Raw genomic sequence first — 25,173 nt, forward strand, 5'->3', positions numbered from 1 at the left:
AGTGCCATCCCCTGCTGGCACCTCCTAACCACTTAAGACACCTCTGAAGGTTTCTTAAATATCGTGGAGAGTAGGAGTGATTCTTAGACTTAAGAACGTTGATAAAAAGCTTTTATTCTTAAGTTTGAGAGTAGGACTAAATTTCGCAAATTCTCAGGACTTAAGTGTAAAATGGCACTCTAAGAAGCTTGATAAGTACGGCCCCACATGTGTGCTGAATGTGGAACATACCAGCGGTCATCCCAGCGGGGTTTGACTTTACTGCTCCCTGATGTAACACTCCAGCTCTGCTTGCATGATCTCCAACTCCCCGCTTCTCTTGTCCTCCGGAAGTAGCCTCGCATTTGGTAACAGAAGAAAAGAAAGTCCAACACAAATACAAATAATCGGAGTAGATATTGACAGAGTAACAGAAACCAAATTTTTGAGTGGGGAAATAGATGACAAAATGAATTGGAAATCTCATATAAAAAATATGCAACGTAGGTGGCAAGAATATTTATATAATGAATAAAGACCAAAAATCACTTCATATTCTTAATTGCTCGATAGTGTTACTATATCTGGGTTATTTTGTAGAAATATGAGGAAATAACTCAAAAAGTACACTTCACTCACTGTGTTACAAGAGAGGTCAAATTCCCTCAATTCCCCCCAAAAACGGATTAACTGGCTGCAATATAAAGACAATATAACATACATCCATAAACGTGGATGCCTATGAAAAAGTGCAATATATTTATCTGTACAGTAGTCTATTTATTTATATCTGCACCATATTGCTCTTTTATCCTGCACTACAACGAGCTAATGCAACAAAATTTCGTTTTTATCTGTGCTGTAAAGTTCAAATTTGAATGACAATAAAAAGGAAGTCTAAGTTAGTATAATACATACTGTTGGATATAGAGGACATTCAGATCCTTTATTTTGTGAATCCAAACTATTAAAATGCAATAGTTTGGTGCATTTGCAAACAGCTAAAATAATGCACAAATCAAACTATAACCTGCTACCCAAGAATGTACAACAATTCTTCTCAACAAAAGAGGAGACATATGACCTTAGAGGCACATCTAATTAAAAAAAAATTAGTATATCAGTATGTGGAATTAAATTATGGAATGGGTTAAGTAAAGAAGTCAACCAATGTGCTAATATGATCCAGTTTAAGAGGCTGTTCAAGCTGCAAGTGTTTGTAAAGTACAGGGAAGAAGAATTGTGAGAAATGTCTTGAACTTATTGAAAATAGGATATTATTCATCTCATGAGCTGAGAACTGAGAACAGAAATCATTGATGTAAATTGTGTTACAAATTAGGAACAGGAAGTTAACATCTGTGTTAGTAATTGCTATGAAGTGGAAAAGGGCTAGGAATAAATTGGCCTTGCTTCTTCTTACTCCTACTCCCTCTTGAAGGGCCGACGGGTTGTCTTCATGGTTAGTTTCCTTTAAGGAGCTGTGGGTAAGGTAACGAGCCTGACACCCCGATGCAGTAGAACAAATCTTTATTACAAACTTTACATTAGTTCCCTGTAAGTATTGTACACTAACGTTACACAGAGAATCGCTTTTACACAAAACAATTAGGACACTGATCAATTGTGACCTACAGCTTTCTCTTGTGGTCAACACGACCCACTAATGTCGTAATGGTGCAGTCTTTCGGCAGCAGGTTAGCAAATAATCCAACTTCGTACTGGTCCATGTTGACCAAACAGTCCTGTGTAAAACGTTAATAACGTTTAGACATCAGTGCAGCTAAGACGGCATGAGATAATTGCCCATTGCCCACATAAATACATCTGTCACACGATGACATCACAAATGGCCCACTGTTAAAAAAAAGATTTTAAAACAGTTCAGAGGCATCCAGAACTGTTTGCAGGCTCATGTTCAAATGCATGAATCATATGATTTGATGCAATGTTTAACACAAGTATCCAACATTCTAACTAGTCAGAAAAAAAGACAATCATCATAGGTCCACTCAAAAAATTGAACGGCAAAAATTACACAATTGTTCATGGAGGTTACAAAATGTCATGTAAAAAGTATGGGAATCTGTAACACTGTATTTACAGATCTATATAGCAACATCTGCAGTATCACCACCCCCTGCTACTCGCATGGCACTTCTGAGTCAAGCTAGGAAGCTATTTTGCAATACTGGCTTGGGCCCGCCAAAACAAAAGCACTTTGGGTGTTAAGAATGGAACACATGATGAAGAGTGCCACTTGTAGCTACTTTACATACTAAATGCACTTCACGAGGCAGCCTAGAATGATGACGGGGATGATGACAATTTATGTAGCTATTTTACTGTTTTGTGTGAATGTGAGTGTGAATGTTGTCTATCTGTGTTGGCCCTGTGATGAGGTGGCGACTTGTCCAGGGTGTACCCCGCTTACCGCCCGATTGTAGCGGAGATAGGCTCCAGCGCCCCCGAAGGGAATAAGCGGTAGAAAATGGATGGATAGATGTATGAATGTCTCACTGCGAGCCTAATTTACCTGTGGCTATAAATTAAGAAATGGAATCAAATCTAATCTTACATTGCAAAGTACATCACAAGCCTCCCCATGAACAGCAACCACCACTATATCTATATACACATCAGCATTTACAAATGAAAATGTTTATATTTTAGCCATAAAACCATTGCAATGCTAAGACTACGCCAACATATAAAGATGGAGATTTGAGTGTCGTTTAAGTCAAGTTTGTGGTTTGATGAAAGGGACCTCTCCCCCTGGTCTTGCACATCAAATACATTCACTGTAACAAAGTTACTACTTAAAAGCCAGAAAATAACCAGCTCAAATGTTCAGGAAGAAGTCCTTGCCCCTGTTTCCTGAATAGTTGCAATCCCAGGAAGAGGTTATATAATGTTTGAAAGCTTACTTAAGGACAAGGCGCTGCAGTCAAAGGTCTAATGAATCACTTTATTTCTAACCAAGCAAGTCATTCAACAGACCGAGTCCAGAAAGGGAATAAAACCAACATTTCATCGTTGTGAAGCAACACAAGCGATGTCCAGAGATGTTTGACTCTCCCTTCTATTCATGTGACAACCGAGACTACATGCACATTGAAAAAAAAGAGCATATAACACTTCACATCTTATTACAAAAATATTACTCTTGATGAACTCAAAGCTCTTGAAATGGATCATGCAAAGCTTCTATTTGAAGGACTGAACAAAGATCGATCGTGTTGCTTTGTAAAAACGAACAAATGTGTCCAACATTAATTAAACTTAGCGATGCCAATATGAGCTTTTTGTTATTCAGTAGACTAAACAACATAATGCATGCCTGAGAGCAAGTGTTTGGACGCACGCACGCACGCACGCGCACACACACACACACAAACACGCACGTGCACACGCACACGCACGCGCACACACACGCACACACACACACATAGCTTTGCATTGATGTTGTGAAAAGGTGTGATTTTTCAGTTTGGACAAGTTAAAGTGAATTAATCCTGGTTTCAGACACGTCTTGACAATAGAAAATAAAGCACTGGTTATATTAGTGAGCAGGCAGTCTATTGGATATGATGCAGGGTGGTGCTTCTCTCCAGACTGGGCTCTTAATTCTGCGGTGGAGGAGGTGGAGGGGCAGGGGGCATTCCAAAAGGTGGCAAGCCAATCCCCATCATGGTAACAAAGTTGGAAGGGTCCATTGGAGGTGGGGGCGGCGGTGGGACGTACATCATGCTGGCTGAACCAGGGGGAGGCGGAGGAGGTGGAGGGGGCGCGCCAGGGGGTAGGGGGGGCTGGACCCCAGGGGGAGGTGGCACCATGGAGGGGTTACCCATTGGTGGAGGAGGCTGGACTGCCGAGGCCGGGGGCTGCTGAGGCTGTTGCCATGGATGCAGGGTACCGGTGCCAGGGCTGGAGGTTGTGGGGGTGTCTGCAGGAAGGGAGGTGGAACAACCATCAAAAGTTGACTTACACTTAATGAAGGCCTAAAAAGGCTCTCAGATTGTGGTCTTACTTTGTTGCCATGGCAGCGGTGTACTCGTTGCCATGCTGCTTGTGGGAGGAGGAGGAGGCGCCTGCTGTTGCCATGGAGGAAGGGGTCCAGAAGGGGGCGGTGGTGGCTGGTTGCCAGGAGGAGGAGGTGGAGGGGGCATCATGCCCATCGGGGGTGGCATCATGCCTAGAAAAGACAGATTTTAGTAGTCTTTACTTAATGATGATTGGAAGGCAGTCGGTGAGAGCCCTTACTCATGGGGTGTCCATGTGGTCCAGGGCCCTGGCCCATGGGCGGAGGTGGAGGTTGCATCCATGGGGCAGGCATGCCATTGGGGTTCGGGGGCATCGGAGGGCCCCCCATGTTGGGCATGGGGGGAGGAAAGTTGTGGGGTCCTCCATGCATGCCATGGTAGCCCCTGTTCTCATTGGAACCAGACCCCATCCAGGGAGGCCGATTCTGTAGCGCACACACAAAAAGTCACTCAACAAACGCGACTCTTCATGAACAAACGTGAGTTTCTTCTGCTAAAAACCAACCGGCGGTCCCTGGTTACTGTGTGGTCCAAGAGGCCGGGGGCCTCCTCCATGTACATGTCCTCCTCCGGATCCCGGGACTGGAGCCTCACCCAGCTCTGCCATTAGTGACAGATACTCCTTGTCCATGCGAGCCTTGTCCTGCGCCGACTGTGGAGGCTCGGCGCCAGGTGCTCTTTGTGCCGCAAAAGAACTGCACAGAAAGGTTTAGAAAATGAGACAAGAAAAAACAAAATACTTTGTTACTTCAAGAAAAGATCCTCACCTGGTGTACTTGCAATCAGAGGAGATGTGTCCTGCTCCACCACACTTGGTACAGAGGGTGGTGTTGGTGATGCTGCGAGGCTCGGTGTTCTGCCAAGGACGTAAGATCCTACACAGGAAATAACCTTAACTGCACGAGTCGTGAATGAAATAAATATATGGAGTCAAGAAATATCAACTGACCTGTTGTCATCTTCCCTCAGTGTGCCATTTAGTCTCGCCAGCTCTCTCAGCTGCATCTTACGCAAGTCGTTCTGATCCTCAGGCGTCTCAATGCCTTGCTTCAGGATATTGCGAATCTGAGGGTACATCATTCATTAAAATGCGCACTGATGTGGTAGCAACACTGTGAGAGAACACCAACCTGCTCCACAGCTTTCTTGACGTTCTCCATCGTGTTTGCAGTGACCAGAGCGTGCAGAGGCTCGTCTTCCCCGGGCAGCATCTGTCCATCCTTTCTGCCAACCTTGCCCTCCTTCACGGAGCCTTTACCACGGATCATGATCTTGGCACAGCATTCCTTCTCAATGTTCTTCAAGGTGTTGCCACTGTGTGCACAAAAATAGAAACGCTGGGGATAGGTTGATTGGCAACACTAACTTGGCCCTAGTGTGTGAATGTGACTGTGAATGTTGTCTGTCTATCTGTGTTGGCCCTGCGATGAGGTGGCGACTTGTCCAGGGTGTACCCCGCCTTCCGCCCGAATGCAGCTGAGATCCAGCACACCCCGCGACCGCAAAAGGGACAAGCGGTAGAAAATGGATGGATGGATGGGTTACGTACTGGGGAGGTATCATTGTACAAGGGGAACCCACTTATCTTGATGCCCTTGTACTGGCTAGTCTGGCATAGCAGACATCCAAACTAACAACTGTCTTGCACATTTACTGGTGACTTTCACCAGAAACGCAAGGATGAAACCTTGACAGTTTTGTTGTTTTCCTTCATTTGTGCACATTTTTCTGTTTTTATACAATATGTGCACCACAGTATTGTGTATGGGTTGTGGTGTTTTCCTGCATGTTAGAGCCAGACCAAGAGAGCAGAGAGCCGCATTATTAAAGTGTAAAAAATACGTCTTGATGTCAGGAACAGCAGTTTCCCCATACTGCACATTATTTTATATTTGTGGCGGTGCGTCTAAATTAATTTTCGATCTTTACGGAAGAAGTTGGCGCTGTCATTCATTTCCTATTTGACTAATTTGCTAATTTGACTTGAATTTGTCGCCATCTGCTTCCCCTCTCGCACCCATTACAATGAATTGTCTGATTGACAATTTACAAACTTGTCCGCTAGACGGCAGCATACATCATCAGCTTGTTGACACTTCGGCTCAACTAGACAGATGGAGATCAAAAAGAAAAACAATCCTATTCATGGTACAAAACAAAATATAAACAGCACATCACACAATAGGAAATATGTTTCTTTAAATTGCCAGCTCGTGTTAAAGGACGCACGCAATCTGCACGAACTAAAACCGACCCTCATTAAACTATTAACCTAATACCCTGTTGTCAAAATTTTAAACCAAGATGGCACAATTTTTACTGCACAAGTCAAAACTCTTAGTTTTACCTGTACACACACACAAACACTAAGTTTTGCATCATAGATGCAAATCAACTTCGGCCATTCGGTCCCCGTCCACCAAGACCCATGCCTAGGGATGATACTCGAAACCGGTTTTCCCGGTTGTTCGATAAGAAAAGAACCGAGTCCTCGGACTCGAATCCCTTTTTGAGAACCGGTACCCGTTATCGAGACCACTATAGTAAAGAAAAAGAGTTGGTTCTTTATTCGAATCCCTCGAAACGAATCCCGTCCAGACCAGAAATGCCCCGTGATACATCACAAGAAATGACGTCAGGTAGCTCAGTCATTATCATTAGGCGCAGATAGGGAAAGCAGGAAAAACAATGGACCGGAAAAAGCGCTCCAAGGTGTAATAAAGTTCAAAACAAAAGGTATAATCCAATGAATAACTTTACTGAGAGATTTGAGCAGGGTACAAACACATGACGAACACTTTTACGACCAACCGGAAACATAGCAACGCACCTCCTTTACGGCAGCTGTCGCAACGTTCTTAAAGCAACCGCAGCACATACATATATATACACAACATATATGACATGATCTCCCTTTTTTAACTTTTGTTTTTCTTTCCTTGTAAACAAAACAAAATCACACTGTATATGTGTTGTCGGTCTAATTATAAATAATGCAGACGAGGCGTGTTGGCCGAGTTCTTGACGTTTACTTTCGCAGCGTGCTTATAACCTCATTCTTAGCTGCCGGGTGGCACATGCAACAACCCTTTTCGGGGCTACCGCGCATGCTCGTCACTCCTGTTGCATGCTGGGTAGTGTAGTTGTTATATTCCCTAGCCTAGCTCATAAAATCACATATTTCCCCCTATAAAGAAATAATGTTAACTCAATAAAGTGTATTTATTTTTTTAGCTTTAACTTTTCATTTTTTAGCATTGTAACCACATTTGCAAACAACTTTTCTCTTCATAGATTTTTCTTTCAATAAAGAAATAAAGTGCAAAAATGTCAAAGCATCATAACAAACAGTTATGTCAAATAGCAGCAGAAATGCACTTTTTGGAGAGCTGTATTATTTTAAGTTTTGTGCCAAGGGACTGATTTTATTTAACACTACATTATTATTTATACACCTATAGTGATCACAGAGACAGGTTGTTTTTGTGTTACTGTATATATTTGTTTTTCTGAAAAATCCCACTTAATATACTTTGGGTAACAACAGTCAATATTTATTTATTTTATTTTATTTTTTTAGGGGGGTAACAGTCAATATTTATTTATTTATTAGATTGTATTTTTTTGTTATATAATAAAAGTGAGCTTTTGTTAAACCAAATATTGTGTGTTTTTTTCCATATACAACAACCTATCTGGACTCGATAAGAGAATCGATAAGGAATCGGTTCGATAAGAGGATTCGATAATAGGCTCAAACTCGATAATTTCTTATCAAACATCATCCCTACCCATGCCACATTCAATCTGCAGACTGCTTCATTGTCATCATTCCACCTACCGGATAAAGGCCGGATGACTGAAACCCTTTGGGTCTGATAAAAAGGTTAATTAACATATCAAAGGCATTTAACTGAAGAAGAAGAGTGCTTTGTTTTTTTGTAGTTTAGAATTTTTTTTATATAACTTTTCCACTTGTTGGAGGTCCTCGCAGTGTTCCTCTTTGTAATCAGTTTCCACTGTACTACAACACATCGACATAAACAAACGTTTGTATGCTGAAAAATGCGGCCAACCATATATCGCGACGTCAGCTTAAGTGGGAACTTATTAATAACATGGTTGACCAGGACTTGAGTTGTTTGACGGACAAGTTATGCGAGACCGAATGTATTAATATGAACTTCATCTCACCGAGGTCCAATAAGCAGGCCAACAAAGTTGATTTCAGGGTACTCGTCTTGAGGAATCATGACTTTGTCGTTAACTCTGGTGGCTGGAGGTCTGCACAATAACAAGACAGTTTTACTTTGAGCAGCAAACCAACAAATAGACAAACTGTGCATTAGGGACACATACTTATAATCTGCTGGCGGTTTAAAGTCAGGGTTGAGTCCAACCATCTCAGTGATAAGGGAGTGGCGCTCCTCCTCGATCTTCTTGCGCGTGCGATATTCACGCGTGTTCAGCCTCTTACCCTCGCTGTTGTAGATGGGCTCCGGCGAGGGAGACCTGAAGGCAGACACAGGACAAATAGAAACACCATGAACGCCTTTTTCGCAGCTCATGTGCAAAGTCACAAAAGCTCCCTACAGCTGACTAATCAACCATTAAACTGTATTGAGAATTAAGAATTGCGTATTCTTAGACTAAGTGAGTCATGCCAGTGCTAACAAAAAAAAAAGTAGATTTAGTATGACGGCACTGACATGACAGACAATTGTTGAATAGTATTTAGTGGCTAGTCGTGTTCCAAAACAAGCAAATGCATGGCCATAATTTCACCTGCATACAGGATTGTTGGCCTAAAAGAGAGAAAAGTTGGAAGAAAAACAAATCCTAAGCAGAGGCGCTGACTCTGAGAGCTGCTTGGTGTTGACGTGGTGGAAGAGGTCCATACCCCCCCGGATGCTGAAAACCTGCGTTGCTGCATTAGGGAGGCTCTGTGCTTGAAAGAGGGTTAGGTTGACGTGGGGTAATTTGGGTTAGAGGAAAGGAATTAGGATTACATATCCACCTTTTCCTACGCTCTCCCGTCAAGAGAGCCACATTAGTAACCACGTGCTGTGACGCTTAAAGGGGGGGGGGGGGACTCCTGAAAACTTCCAGCGGTGACAACATGAAGCACCACCGCTTGGTTCTGTCCCAATAGATTAGGGAAGCTTCATCTGAAATCAACCTTTGGGTTGCTGTGGAATTGTCTGTTCATGTTTACAAACTCTATAACATGGACAGGCGACAGGGATGCTGACTTTATAAAATGATATTTTTTTAAAGTTAACTTTACACATTTCCTGTGGGAACATGTTTCCTTATCTGAGCTTTCCCACAACACATCCAGGACTCTGTATAAAGAATGTTCATGAAAATTAACTCAACTATTTATAAAAAGTAACTATTAAGGTGTAAAAAGCTGTTATGTTATTGACGGCAACTTGTTTGTGAACAATAGTTACTATACTGTGCCACAAAACTCTAATGCACATTAACATGTAAGGAACCTTAACGCATTCATATATTCTAGTAAGATTTACAGGTTCTCAAGAGAATTGCCAAAAGAGTCTCTTATTTTGTGTATTTTTTTTGTTTTATCCAAGACAAAATCTTTGGATAAATATACTAGACGATATGTCTTTGCAAACACTGTTGTTGTCGTGGGTACAAGTGTAAATGCATTCATTTGTCAAAATGTGAAATTTACATCAGTCTCCTACATTGCAATGAGAACAATAATCAAGTGATTAGCAGTAAAGATAGCATACATTTAAGCAGCTGAAGTCTACAACACAACTGACACTCATTCTAACCACAACACTATATATACACAAATATGTACTGAAAATGAGCATTTTTCTTCCAAAAAGTCAAGGTAGAGAAAGTGTTACTGTTCATGGATTTAATCTTTTTCCGACCTGTCCTCAGGGTTAACAGGGATTCCCAGGTCTCCTGTACGCAGTTTACGTGTCAGGTCTTCAATCTGCAGTTGGACTGGAAGAATTCAGGTTAGGAAAGAAAAACAAGGATGGAGAGAAATGTGGTTATCACAACACCTTTAAAACGAGTACATTGGAGCACGGTCTCAATCATTAATGCACATGTATTTGAGCTACATGAAAAACAACGCCAAATCAAATGTATATCTGACAACATATTAGTTGTTACAATGGAACCTGCTTATCTCGACGCCTTTCCGATTGGCTAAATGATTTTGGCACAAGTGACTGTCAACATAACCGAAACTAACCATTGCTTGCACATTTATTTGTGACTTTGGCTAATGACTTAAGGCAGGGGTCACCAACCTTTTTGAAACCAAGAGCTACTTCTTGGGTACTGATTAATGCGAAGGGCTACCAGTTTGATAGACACTTAAATAAATTGCCACAAATAGCCAATTTCCTCAATTTACCTTTAACTCTATGTTATTATTAATAATTAATGATATTTACACTTAATTGAACGGTTTAAAAGAGGAGAAAACACGAAAAAAATTACAATTAAATTTTGAAACATAGTTTATCTTCAATTTCGACTCTTTAAAATTCAAAATCCAACCGAAAAAAAGAAGACAAAACTTTAAAAAAGAATTTATGGAACATCATTAGTAATTTTTCCTGATTAAGATTAATTTTAGAATTTTGATGACATGTTTTAAATAGGTTAAAATCCAATCTACACTTTGTTAGAATATATAACAAATTGGACCAAGCTATATTTCTAACAAAGACAAATCATTATTTCTTCTAGATTTTCCAGAACAAAAATTTTAAAAGAAATTTAAAAGACCTTGAAATAAGATTTAAATTTGATTCTACAGATTTTCTAGATTTGCCAGAATAATTTTTTGGAATTTTAATCATAATAAGTTTAAAGAAATATTTCACAAATATTCTTCGTCGAAAAAACAGAAGCTAAAATGAAGAATTAAATTAAAATGTATTTATTATTCTTTACAATAAAAAAAACACATTTACTTGAACATTGATTTAAATTGTCAGGAAAGAAGAGGAAGGAATCCAAAAGGTAAAAAGGTATATGTGTTTAAAAATCCTAAAATAATTTTTAAGGTTGTATTTTTTCTCTAAAATTGTCTTTCTGAAAGTTATAAGAAGCAAAGTTAAAAAAAAAAGAATTTATTTAAACAAGTGAAGACCAAGTCTTTAAAATATTTTCTTGGATTTTCAAATTCTATTTGAGTTTTGTCTCTCTTAGAATTAAAAATGTTGAGCAAAGCGAGACCAGCTTGCTAGTAAATAAATACAATTTTAAAAATAGAGGCAGCTCACTGGTAAGTGCTGCTATTTGAGCTATTTTTAGAACAGGCCGGCGGGCTACTCATCTGGTCCTTACGGGCTACCTGGTGCCCGCAGGCACAGCGTTGGTGACCCCTGACTTAAGGAAATGTGGCAACAAGGATTTTTGAACCTTTGTTCAGTTTGTTGTTAGTTGACATATTTTCCTCCATTTGTGTAGATGTTTGTTTTAAGTCATTTTTTCATGTAATAATCAAGATTTACAAGTTTGTTTTTCTAATTAAATGTATGATATATGCAAAACAAGTTAGGTGAAAAAAATTGTTTTGGTTGGGGCGGGAAGCATAAATTAAGTGGATTCCAATTAATCGAAATAGAGAAAATTTTTGAGTATTTTGGGTTAACCTTATGAGTTCCATCACAGAACCAATTCAAATCGCAAGCCAACATACCACTTAGGGCTGGGCGATATGGCCTTTTTTTAATATCTCGATATTTTTAGGCCATATCACGATACACGATATATATCTCAATATTTTGCCTTAGCCTTGAATGAACACTTGATACATATAATCACAGCAGTATGACGATTCTATATGTCTACATTAAAACATTTTTGTTCATACTGCATTAATATATGCTCATTTTAAACTTTCATGCAGAGAGGGAAATCACAACTAAGTCAATTGACCAACACTGTATTTATTAAACAGTTATTAAGCAGTGCCACAAACATTAATTTAATTTCCAAAACAGAAAGTGCAAAATTGTCAGTCATTTTAAAACAAGCTGTTAGTGCACTTTTGTGCATGATGTCTCTAAGATGACAAATCAAAACAACACTAAATTAAAGTGCACTTTTTGTACAGAACGCCACTACAATAGTTTAAAACAAATAAAGTGCACTTTTGTACATGATGTCACACAAGATATTTCAATAAGTGTCAAATAAAAATTAGCTGCTTAATAGGAAATCAAATTGTGTACGTCCTTCGCTATGTGGTAGGTTCCTGCGGACGTTATCTCTTTTGTTTTTGACTATTTTTTTCATGCGGTGTTGATCTGGAAATGCTTGCCTCTGCATTTTGATGGTGTGGGCGTGTGGCACCGAACGGAGATGTTGACATGCGCAGTAAGCACTCTACATTCTCTAGCAGGTGACTTTTCAAATGATGCTATATATTAGCAGTAATGCTACTTTTTGTAGCAATGCGTTTTCCCCACACTTGACAAATTACGGTTGTCTGTTCGACATATTCCCACTTGAAGCCAAACCACCGCCAGACGATGGACCCTGTGCTGTTTTTCTTGGGAATTAATTGTTCCTTCATTTGTTACCAGATTCGCACCTTCTTTCTCTCGTATTACCACACGCACGACAGCTAACTTTAGCCATACTGCTATTTCTCTGCTGCGCGAGGGCGTATACGTATGACGTGACAGTATGTGACGTGTGTAAGAAGGTGCGCTCGCTGTCTGTGAGAAGGACAGACAAGAAAGAGTGGGATGAGCCTGTAGTGTAATGTCCGCAGCTAAAAGCAACTGCGTGAGAACGTATACTCGAATATCACGATATAGTCATTTTCTATATCGCACAGAGACAAACCCGCGATATATAGCGTATATCGATATATCGCCCAGCCCTAATACCACTGTACTATTATCTAACATAGCTGCAGTGGTTAACTCGCTCTATGTCTAATACAATGACAATAAAGCTTTTGTATTTGGGCAAATCTTCCAATGGCTAAATATCTAAAATCTAATTAAATGGGTGTACAATGTAGAGGAATACTGTGCTCTTACTTTCCACCAAACAAAGTCTTGGTGTGCACATTTTAATGCTGTGTAACTAGACAGTAGTTAGGTTGCTGCTTTCCCGACAACACTTCACTTTCAGTTTTGCAACTGCTAGTAGTGCTAGCGAAAACCCAACTTTGACCCCAATATGAAGTGAGATTAAAATCTGTTTGTGTATTATTTTTCAAATAAAAAACCTTATTCCAGAATGTATATGCATGTACATAATTCATTGCAGTTACTTACAAAACTTTAAAATAAAAATACCATCTATTTTCTTTTCAAATCACTGCTTCACGCAATCCGATTCGGCCCTGTCCACAGGCCATGGCCCAGTGGTTAGGACCTGCTGTGTTTAACAGACAAGTTGTCGAAATAAGTGGGTTCCACTGTACACTTTAGTAGTTATTAACATTAGCAAAAACAGGCTTTCTTCAGAGCTTGACCATGTAAAACATTTAATTATAGTACCTCAAGGAAAGTAATCATTGTGCCGAATGTGACATTTGCGTTACCAAATAATAAGCAAACAACACACAATGATACCAGCCTTATGGTTAAATCAACTATGTGTGTTCACAGAGAAAGTACAAGCTTTTTGTGTTGTATGAACATTAATCTCCATCTCATTTGCATATATTTTATTCGGTTATTTTAGAGATACTAAAACAGACCGAGAGATTATCCCAATTTCACAATGGTAAAAAAAGCAAAAACAGTCAATCCTAACTTTCTCTGTGAACCAAACATATGTTCTGTGCCCATAAATTCAAAAGTCTTGTCTCTTTACGTGCCTTGACTAACATTACTTACTTCATTGAGGAGAGATGCACCAATTGCATTTTGAAAATGCTTTTGTTAAGGCCAGAAGGTCAGATTTTTTTTTTTTACATTTTGTTTGTATTTTGAGCCTGTGCAAAAGTGACCAGGCAATGCAGTTTTTTTTGACCGACTAAAGACATGTTACAGGCTCATCAATCGGTGCATCCCTTTTAAAAGGGTAACGATTAAGTAATTATGTCATTTCATGCACATCAGGAAAGTTGCAATTAAATGTGCAGATTCATCAGTCACTAAAATAACAGGATCTTTAGAGGAATACTTATTTAACGCTCTTCTTGTATATTGCATTAGTAAATGGGCAAAAAAAAAGAGCGTGGGAAAAGTGTGACAACATAAAGCGGGCACAAATGAATGCTTGAATACCAGCTATGACCAACCATTACCAATGACTGAACATCAATAATAATGTCAGTTATTGAGGAAAGGACTCCTGTTATTTGTTGGTGCTACACTGCTGCTGAAAGGCACTTAGAATTCAAGTGACTTGATTATTTCCCCCACAGTGCCAACACTCGTGATTTGTTTTCCAATTTTGCTGTAGTATATTAATAATTACATAGCAGGGTTTCCCACAGATTGCCACTATATATGTGACGGTGGGGGCGTGGTCACTGTGACCTCATCATATTGGCGTCATGATAATTTTGATTGGCAATGAAGCATATGTTTAAAAAGCTTGAACAAATGTTTTATATATCTAATGAGTTGTAAAAATTCTCTGTGAAGCGCTTTGAGTGTCTAGAAAAGCGCTATATAAATCTAATCCATTATTATTATTATTATTATTAAAACAGATCTGTTATCCATATTTAAAAACAAATGTGTTATTAGTACAATATATTTTTTTCTATATTCTTCTCTATTTTTCAATTGTGGTTGTTTATTGTAAAAGGTAACATAGGTTACACTTTAGCCTGCCCTTGCTGAATGTTGTAATTTAGTTGGACTAATATGTAAGCAGACTTTTAAATTAGAGATGAAAATATAATTTGAGGTGGTTTATTGATATTCTCCTCAATTAAGTCACTGTAAAACTAAGTACACTAGGAAAGCACATTATATATACACACATGTAGGAATCACATTAAATTAATAATACAGTTTGGAATAAACTGAAAAAAAAGTTATAATTATACAGGATGAACGTTGGCTCTAATGCAGCTAAGCTTCATGCTAACGTATGTACAATGGACCAGCTCATTGACAGGCTAAACAAAATTAGCATTGCCATCACAGCGCACATACATAGAAAAACAATCATTCAAACTCACATTCATACCTGGACAATTTACAGTCTCCAATGAACCTAACATGCATATGTTTGCAATGTGGTAGGAAATCGGTGAACCCGGAGAAAACCCCACGCACACGGGAGAACATGCAAACTCCACGCACACAGATGTCCAAATGGAGGTTCGAAGACGCACGTGGCGTAAAACCAGACATTGTCGGTAGTAATGTCAAAATGAGAGTTGTTTACACAGGCTTGAACAAGAAATGCCTTAATTAACCTTGAAATATCTTTGTCTTTAACTTTCTCTCCTTACTTTTGTCGAGTGTTAACAGGTGTGCGACCAGCTATAGCGCTGCTGACAGACGATTTAGATGTATGTTTATTCCTTCTTCAAAATAAAGCATAAAACATGATTATGGTATTTGAGGTTTTTAAAACGTATTATAGCCAATAGTATGTGAATAATAGACTACAGTATATCCATTCATATTTAAATTTGTTTTCATGTAAAAAAAAAACAACTTATTTTTTAGGTGTGGCGAGTTTTGTTTTGCCGTGGTGATTCGCCACGATCAATTACATGTAGGGGAAACCTTGCATACCATTGATTGATTTGCCATTGAAGCAGCAATGCTCACACTTTAACCAAAATACACAGAGTAAAACTTTGGCAAGTTAAGACATTATGAGCTACACTTCCATGCACAGGAACAATACTGATGTGTTTTGAGGGGTCAGGCAAGACAGTGAACTATGACCTGCAGCTTATAGACACAACCCACTACAACTTGCTAATGGGTGCCCAATTGTATGCAAACCATACATCTTTAGAAACAGTTGCCACTTTAACACCATATAGTTTAGATTTAATGACTTTGGATGGCTTTGGCAAGGACAACTGAAGCACAAGTTGTCATCATTAAACATACAGTAGGTATGAAATACAAATGGAATTGTGATTCAAAATATCAGTCTTTATATAAAAATGTGTTAGGATTAACGACAGCACAAGAAAATGTGACAATATCTTGAATTAGAACGTGTAATTGGCGAATAATTACCTATATAGGCTCTCTCTTGATCCCGCGTGAGACCAGGGGGGATGACGGTAGGCATGCCCGGAATGACAGTCTTCTGATCGGGGGTCTCACTGCTCCAACGGCTCTTCTTCTTTTGCTTCTTTTGGCTGAAATCTGTACAGGGAAACCGAAGGCTGTTTGGCTCTTGCATATAAAAAAAATCTTAAACTGTGCACTGTGGAATACCATATCCATCTGTAATGCAGGAGTCCCCAAAGTGGGGCCTGAGGGCCACATTTGGCCCGCCATGGCTAATACATTTTCATACTAACCTTTTTCAAGCTCACACAATCATTGATGGCATGTCCGCAAGGTTAATTTGTTGCCATCCATCGAACTTGACTATCTATTCCTCTTTCAATATACTGGTATGGGGCTGAACTGTTTACTTATAATTATGTTGACTTAAAATTGCTGTTTGGCCTGTGTCCCATTTTTACTTTGGACTTTAGACGTAAAATGTTTGGGTACAGTTGCGTCCTGACCAGTCTTCCTCTCAGGGAATAAAAGTCACTGGTCAATCCCAAGTTCTTTTGGATGACATACTGTATATGTTGAGTAAGAAGGACCATCAAGACAGAATAGGAATATTACCAAGTTTTTAACTAAAGCTTTAGGAGACCAGTCTTACAATGCATTAATAGCGGCATCTAGAAGCGGTCTAAAAATCAAACGGAAAAAGACAGCTTATTGAGTACCAAAACAACTCCCTCCCGCCCAGAAAGGAACACAGCCTTATTGTTCTAAAGCAGTGGTTCTTAACCTGGGTTCGATCGAACCCTAGGGGTTCGATGAGTCAGCCTCAGGGGTTCGGCGGAGGTCAAAACACACCCGACTCATCGTGTGAATACAAACTTCTCCTTATCGGCGTATTACGGATACGGCAACAGCTGACTGATTTGCAGGTGTGTAATTTGTTGTGAGTTTATGCACTGTGTTGGTTTTGTTCTTTGAACAAGGTGATTGATGTTCATGCACGGTTAATCTTATGCACCAGTAAAAAAAAACATCGTAACACTTTAGTATGGGGAACATATTCACCATTAATTAGTTGCTTATTAACATGCAAATTAGTAACATATTGGCTCTAACATATTGGCTCTTAACTGGACATTATGAAGTACTTATTAATACCTTATTCGGCATTAGAGGGTTATAACCTTAACCCTCTACCCCTGACCCTAACCAAATAACTCTAATTTAAGTCTTTATTACTTAGAATATTTCCCCTAGTGTCCAAATAACTCTAAATTAAGTCTTTGTTACTATGAATATGTTCCCCATACTAAAGTGTTACCAAAAACATATAACTTTATCTTTAATTTGAAAAAATAAATACAATTTAATTTTTCACTAAAGGGTTCGGTGAATGCACATATGAAACTGGTGGGGTTTGGTACCTCCAACAAGGTTAAGAACCACTATTCTAAAGGGATAAGGTAAAAGGAGAGTACATCATACTCCCAATACACATTCCAACGCCTTCGAGGTAAAGCACAAGAGTTTACTTGCGGACATAACATTCAAGCACAAAGTGTACACATGGGAACATATTAGCTGCTTTAAACATGACTATGAATAAAGGAAGAACTTTTAAAAATATATGCATTCTCCACATTACCCCTTCTGTAGTGTGAAACTGATTTAAAGGCCTACTGAAACCCACTACTACCGACCACGCAGTCTGATAGTTTATATATCAATGATGAAATCTTAACATTATAACACATGCCAATACGGCCGGGTTAACTTATAAAGTGACATTTTAAATTTGCCGCTAAACTTCCGGTTCGAAACGCCTCTGAGGATGACGTATGCGCGTGACGTAAACCGGCGAACACGGGTATGCCTTCCACATTGAAGCCAATACGAAAAAGCTCTGTTTTCATTTCATAATTCCACAGTATTCTGGACATCTGTGTTCGTGAATCTGTTTCAATCATGTTCATTGCATTATGGAGAAGGAAGCCGAGCAAGCAAAGAAGAAAGTTGTCGGTGCGAAATGGACGTATTTTTCGAACGTAGTCAGCCACAACAGTACACAGCCGGCGCTTCTTTGTTTACATTCCCGAAAGATGCAGTCAAGATGGAAGAACTCGGATAACAGAGACTCTAACCAGGAGGACTTTTGACTTGGATACACAGACGCCTGTAGAGAACTGGGACAACACAGACTCTTACCAGGATTACTTTGATTTGGATGACAAAGACGCAGACGTGCTACTGTGAGTATGCAGCTTTGGCTTTTTTTTTGCGTAACTTGTACTATGTACGTAACTTTTTTTAAATATATAAGCTTTATGAACCTTGGGTTAGGTGAACGGTCTTTTGGGCTGAGTGATTGTGTGTGTTGATCATGTGTTTGAATTGTATTGGCGTGTTCTATGGAGCTAGGAGCTAGCAGAGGAGCTAGCAGAGGAGCTAGGAGCTAGCATAACACGTACCGTACCGTATGTGCGCATCACGTACGTAACTTTTTAAAAATATATAAGCTTTATGAACCTTGGGTTAGGTGAACGGTCTTTTGGGCTGAGTGATTGTGTGTGTTGATCAGGTGTTTGAATTGTATTGGCGTGTTCTATGGAGCTAGCAGAGGAGCTAGGAGCTAGCATAACAAACACGCAGGTGTTATTATGCAGGATTAATTTGTGGCATATTAAATATAAGCCTGGTTGTGTTGTGGCTAATAGAGTATATATATGTCTTGTGTTTATTTACTGTTGTAGTCATTCCCAGCTGAATATCAGGTACCGTGAGTATGTAGCCTTGGCTGCTAAACATTCGATAACTTGACCGTATGTGCGCGTCACGTACGTAACTTTTTAAAAATATATAAGCTTTATGAACCTTGGGTTAGGTAAACGGTCTTTTGGGCTGAGTGATTGTGTGTGTTGATCAGGTGTTTGAATTGTATTGGCGTGTTCTATGGAGCTAGCAGAGGAGCTAGGAGCTAGCATAACAAACACGCAGGTGTTATTATGCAGGATTAATTTGTGGCATATTAAATATAAGCCTGGTTGTGTTGTGGCTAATAGAGTATATATATGTCTTGTGTTTATTTACTGTTGTAGTCATTCCCAGCTGAATATCAGGTACCGTGAGTATGTAGCCTTGGCTGCTAAACATTCGATAACTTGACCGTATGTGCGCGTCACGTACGTAACTTTTTAAAAATATATAAGCTTTATGAACCTTGGGTTAGGTAAACGGTCTTTTGGGCTGAGTGATTGTGTGTGTTGATCAGGTGTTTGAATTGTATTGGCGTGTTCTATGGAGATAGCAGAGGAGCTAGGAGCTAGCATAACAAACATGCAGGTGTTTTTATGCAGGATTAATTTGTGGCATATTAAATATAAGCCTGGTTGTGTTGTGGCTAATAGAGTATATATATGTCTTGTGTTTATTTACTGTTGTAGTCATTCCCAGCTGAATATCAGGTCACCCTCGGCTCTCACAGCATCTTCCCTATCTGAATAGCTTCAACTCCCCACTAGTCCTTCACTTGCACTTTACTCATCCACAAATCTTTCATCCTCGCTCAAATTAATGGGGAAATTGTCGCTTTCTCTGTCCGAATCTCTCTCACTTCATGCGGCCATCATTGTAAACAATAGGGAACTTTGCGTATATGTTCAACTGACTACGTCACGCTACTTCCGGTAGGTGCAAGCCTTTTTTTTATCAGATACCAAAAGTTGCAATCTTTATCGCCGTTGTTCTATACTAAATCATTTCAGCAAAAATATGGCAATATCGCGAAATGATCAAGTATGACACATAGAATAGATCTGCTATCCCCGTTTAAATAAAACAAATTGATTTCAGTAGGCCTTTAAGAACAAAATGGAATACACTACTACCCCGCAACCAGCAGAGGCGCTGCAGATTCAATCTCAACTAGACTACGATAAAAAGACGACGATGACCCCCCACAGTCAAATACGCAAGAAAAATACAACGAAGCACACACACACACGATCCGGTAGGTATGTCTAGCATCAAGCGCAACGAAACTATGTACAAACACAAACAACTGCTCATCACAGCACATTACAATAAACATGGCGCAATTTCATTTTCACTTGGTGATGCTGCTCGGGTAAACATGTGGTATCCACATTAATGGTTGTTTATTGTTTAGAACAACTACTAACCATATGTCAATACAATAAAAACGTTAAATGTCTCCTTCTGATCGAGGTTGGTGTAAGTGGGCCGTTAATCCGTGCTAGCATGCTCCCTCCAGTCGCATACGTTAGCTTTAGCTCGGCGCTAAACTTACCCTGAACAGCTGATGGCTGGGGAGGCTGAGGTGAAAACCCACCGGCCGCGTTGTACTGGGTTGTCTGTGGATAGGTGGAGGGGGGAATCGCCGGCTGGAATCCTTGAATCGGCGAAAATGAGGCAGGTGGTGCCGGGCTTGGAATCAAGCCGTTCCCGGCGCCAGGCCCTGCCTCGAAGCCTCGTTTAGCGCCAATGCTGGGATGCAACTTTCCTAGAGGAGTCGCGTTTGCCCCCGTCGCCATTTTGGCAGACCAATCAACTCGTTGTTTAAAAGGTTAGTCAAGTTTGCCAACTATATAACCTTGGTGCAAAACAGGTTAGTTACCTCGTACTTCGAGATGTTCTTCGATCATGAAAATCAAAATGGCGCCTTGCGTTAAAAACACAAAAGACTATCCTGTCAGTGAGGGACGGAGCGCTGCAGTATGGCGCTCTCCTATTGGTCCACATAAACCACGCCCCACGCTGGCTTGTAGTGTGATAGACGAGCATAAAAAAATAGTCCTTATCATTTCACTGCAAGTGTATACTGGAAATACGTTTAAGGGCGCAATACTAAGTCGTTTATAAATAGTATGATTAAAAATAGTATATTCATATATGAGCAGATGTCAATAAATTATAGTTTAATGAATTAGTGATCTCAAGCTTTGACTGACTTGACATTTAAAAAAATAAAGGGGTGTACATTGCCCCCAATCATTTCTCCCTCGTAACCTGACAAAGGCGTAAGTCCTTGTCAAATCGTGCATTTTGTTATAAAGAGTGTAACAGTGTAAAACTCAGAAGCGCACACACATTAGGGCTTTAGTCAGTTTATTCAAAAGTGACAATACAGACGATCTTCAAAGTTACAAATAAACATAAAATGAAGATGGTGGAGGGTGTTTACAATTCAGTATATTTGCATGGCCTCCAAATGATTTTTCCCCCCCAAAAATACAACCCAAATACAAGTATGTCTATATGTGACATGTAAGCCTAAAGTAAAATGCAATTAAACACCATATCTACACTCTGCAGCTAGCCTCACTACCCACAACTAAACTAAAAAGCACAAACACATTAGATGGTTAGCAACTGACCTTTAAAAACATGCACCATGCACTAAGTGATTTAACTGAATAGTGCTCCTTTGATGTTATTGAAATGTGAACTTATTCTCACATACTGTACTTTCTTCCTATCTTGTCAAATGTTGTGTTAAATTACACTGCTTTTTGTCTTAAGACACAACCAATTGAGTTACTAATACTTGCACTTGCTAATGGCTAAGCCAGCCCACTCCTCAGCTGTCACGTGGCTGTGTGAGACAAAAGTCAGTGGAAGCGTGTGTGTGTGTGTGTGTGTGTGTGTGTGTGTGCCATGGCCGCTCGGCGCCTCGATCCCGCGGACAATTATAGGTAGTACCTATGGTGAGGAGTGCCCCCCGGGGGCATCTGCGAACCCTGATATGGGTATCCTTCGGCCTCGGCAGGGACTCGCCGAATCGGACTCCGGTCACGTGTGTGGTACGAGGGAACCGGCACTGGTGCAGAAGGAACCGGTGGACACTGATATGGGTCGATGCTAGTGGCAGGCGCTCGTTCCCTCATACCAGCCGAGGCGGATGACACTGTTGAAGCAGGCGCAGGCACAGCACGTTGTTCCTCGAAATAACCACTGTACATACTGGCCCTGTACTTCCCGTAGTAGTCCACAACTCCGTACGGATCCCTTTCCTCATAAGGCGACCGCCGCACCGGGTAGCCTGGTACCGCACCATAGTATGAGCCGTCGCTTTGGTATGCCGCCTCGCTGCCGCCAGACACACCGTAACCTGGATGTGGCCCGTATCTCGCTGCATTCTCGTAGCCCGTACCCGCTCGGTACCCCGCCGCGTTGCTGCTGTGACCGGAACCACGGGAAGAGCCGTGCACAGGAGCGTAGCGTCCACCATAATCCGCTTCCGCGCCGCTGAAGCCCGCTTGATAACCTCGGCGGTGCCCATCAAATCTCGAGGCATCGTATCCATCAGAGTTTGGCTCTGAGCCGTTTCTGTGGTAGCCGTTCTGATCTAGAGGGCATTCTTTGGACCAGTGGCCTTCTTGCCCGCAACGATAACAACCCGCTCGGTCTCCCATTCCCGGCGCAGTACGGAGGCGGCTAGTCGAAAGCTTCACGCTCATCAGTTTGCCTTGAAAAGAAACACTCAATAAGGACTTGTTTACAATCATTTGAAAAAAAGTATTTACTCCCAAATTATGCTCTAAAAACAAGACTTGAACATCACATCACATTGGCATTAAAGCTGAAATCCGTAACTTTGCGTACTGCAAATTCAATTACTTCAGAGAGAAGATGTTTCGTTGTGCTGAATCCTAAGAAAGATAGTTAATAAAATTAGCAGAGCAAAGCGGATTACAACTCCTCCAAATAATGTGGACGCAGGGCCGCACACAGCGCACGATCGTAAATGCGATTCATTTCTGTATGACACGTTCTAACAATACCAATCGACATGCTGTATTACATTACGGATACCAGCTTTAAAACTTGTCAGGTTAGCCCCAGTCTCACCAATTGACCTTTTCACTCACCTGATGCACATTCACGACTTACCTGTCCATCTATAACAAGAAAACAAATTCAAGGCATTCCCCCAATACGCCCAGCCCAAAAGGTCACCTTTAAACGCTGTGTTGTCTATCTGATTAACGGCCTCCATGGCATCCTCCATGCGCTCCATGTGAACAAAAGCATAGTTTTTCACGATGTCACACTCCAACACCACACCAAACTCCTCAAACTTAGCGCGCAGCTCCTGGTTGGAGCAGGCAATGTTGCCAACATGGAGCTTGGCGGACCCTTTGGCCTTGCCATGACTCAGCTCCACGTTCATGGACTGTCCGTTCAGCTGATACTGGTGGAGTTTGCGAATAGCTTCTTCCGCCTCAGACTTGCTGTCCATGTGCACAAAGCCGAAATTCTTCAGGATGGAGCATTCCGCGATCTTGCCATATTGGGAGAAGAGCGACCGCAGTTCATCTGACGTGGTGTCTGCTGACAAGTTCCCCACAAATATTTTCACCATTGTGACGATTTATACTTCACACCTTAAGGACAAAAAAATAATGATCAATAAACTCTAGTAGAGGTGTATTTTTAATTTTTCAGTGCGGTACACCGCATACGTTTTCCCACATGATGCACCTGAAGTGAGGAAGCACACATTTAGGGAGTAAGCATGTAAAGAGGACAAAAAGGAAAAATATGGGCGAACGAAATCAATGCCGATGAGCATTTGGCTAACAAGGAGAATCCAGAGACTTATGTTGTTTAAAGTCTGCTATTTTAAAAACTTGTCCTTTCTTGTGAAATGCACCGACGAACAGAGGAAAGTATGAATTGATTAACGTGGACCCCGACTTAAACAAATTGAAAAACTTATTCGGGTGTTACCGTTTAGTGGTCAATTGTACGGAATATGTACTGTGCAATCTACTAAAACAAGTCTGAATCAATCAAAGTGGATATGACGAAAGACATGGGCTGGCATTGTTTAGTAGAGATAGGAAATGGGCTGAGAGCTGCCATTACTTGGCCAAAAAGTAACTTTCATTTACTAATCCGCACTGTGTAAACTGTAACTGTTGCACTTCCCCAAAGTGCAACCTGCATTTTTTTCCATTATAAAGATAATACATGATTAGATATTACACTAATCGGTTTTGTCACATAGCAAAGCGTACACAGATAATATACTAGAGTATATTGACCTACAGTTGATTGGTTTTAGCATCTTTGTGCATTTCTTTGATAGTTGTTTATTGGATAACTACCTACCAAAAAACATGCAGTTTTTGCGTTTCATTTGGAAAATCACGAAATTATCTGTACCAAAACGTGACCTTAACTTTACCAACCCGTAATTATTGCGTCCCGTTACATACTTACACGCAATCGTCGATTACATGTTTCCATACGTTTGACGTGGGGAAATTTGATTTTACGTCATTAGGGGCAAAAATCGCGACGAACGAGCTAGCATTACGTGAATCTTGCTAAAACACTGACCGGTCTTTTGTGCTCACTACTCAAGCTAAAATGCCTAAAAATGACCGCAATTGCTTGAATTAATCCACGCCATCAACCAACGCCAATAAATTGTATTAACAATAAAATAGGAAGGGGCCCTCAACATCATCGGTCCTATTTGCTATGCCAACAATATAAACTCGCAGTAGCATGTAGCTAGCCGCCTTAGCACACCAGAGACGGAGCACTCAGATAACAGTTAATATAAACATAGTATCGAAGATTTTCAAATTCGGCAAGAACATATTTTTTTTAAATATACATAAAAATGTAAAATAATGCTCAGAACAAGTATACACATCACGTGTTCAAAAAGAGCGTCGACGCTTCAATACTTTTCGTCGCAGCGGTTTAGTTTTACAATATAACCTGGCATATATCACGTATTTTATAAATGTGTATGTATATATAAGTCCGGATATATAGCGGTTTAATTCCCATTTGAGATAATTACACCTACCTTTCAGACTGTAGGGCGCGTTCACTTGCTTCTGAGTGAAAGAAAATGGCGACGGCTGCTTAAAAGGCCAGAACTACTTTCTGCTCAGACCAGGTAACGCCTCCGCGGAGTGCTTTTTCTC

General features: G+C 40.4%; 1 protein-coding gene across 2 annotated transcripts; it reads right to left on the minus strand.

Annotated features, from left to right (window-relative positions):
- Positions 1-2,933: 2,933 nt before the first annotated feature.
- On the minus strand, positions 2,934-25,173 carry LOC133661682 (splicing factor 1-like). Of its 2 annotated transcripts, XM_062065078.1 has the most exons (14): positions 25,053-25,173; positions 23,183-23,610; positions 20,514-20,774; positions 16,214-16,345; positions 9,935-10,010; positions 8,382-8,534; positions 8,217-8,306; positions 5,153-5,336; positions 4,972-5,087; positions 4,790-4,897; positions 4,528-4,717; positions 4,243-4,447; positions 4,010-4,174; positions 2,934-3,925 (listed from the first exon to the last, which is right to left on the minus strand). In XM_062065078.1, the coding sequence occupies exons 2-14, from the start codon at positions 23,586-23,588 to the stop codon at positions 3,603-3,605; spliced, it is 2,409 nt and encodes an 802-aa protein (XP_061921062.1). In that variant the 5' UTR covers positions 23,589-23,610; positions 25,053-25,173; the 3' UTR covers positions 2,934-3,602. The 2 variants fall into 2 exon arrangements, with proteins under 2 accessions (XP_061921062.1, XP_061921061.1); XM_062065077.1 differs by lacking the exons at positions 2,934-3,925; positions 4,010-4,174; positions 4,243-4,447; ... (7 more) ...; positions 16,214-16,345; positions 20,514-20,774 and adding an exon at positions 21,315-22,691.

This window comes from Entelurus aequoreus, linkage group LG12, assembly GCF_033978785.1.
Source record: "Entelurus aequoreus isolate RoL-2023_Sb linkage group LG12, RoL_Eaeq_v1.1, whole genome shotgun sequence".
Taxonomy (NCBI): Eukaryota; Metazoa; Chordata; class Actinopteri; order Syngnathiformes; family Syngnathidae; genus Entelurus; species Entelurus aequoreus.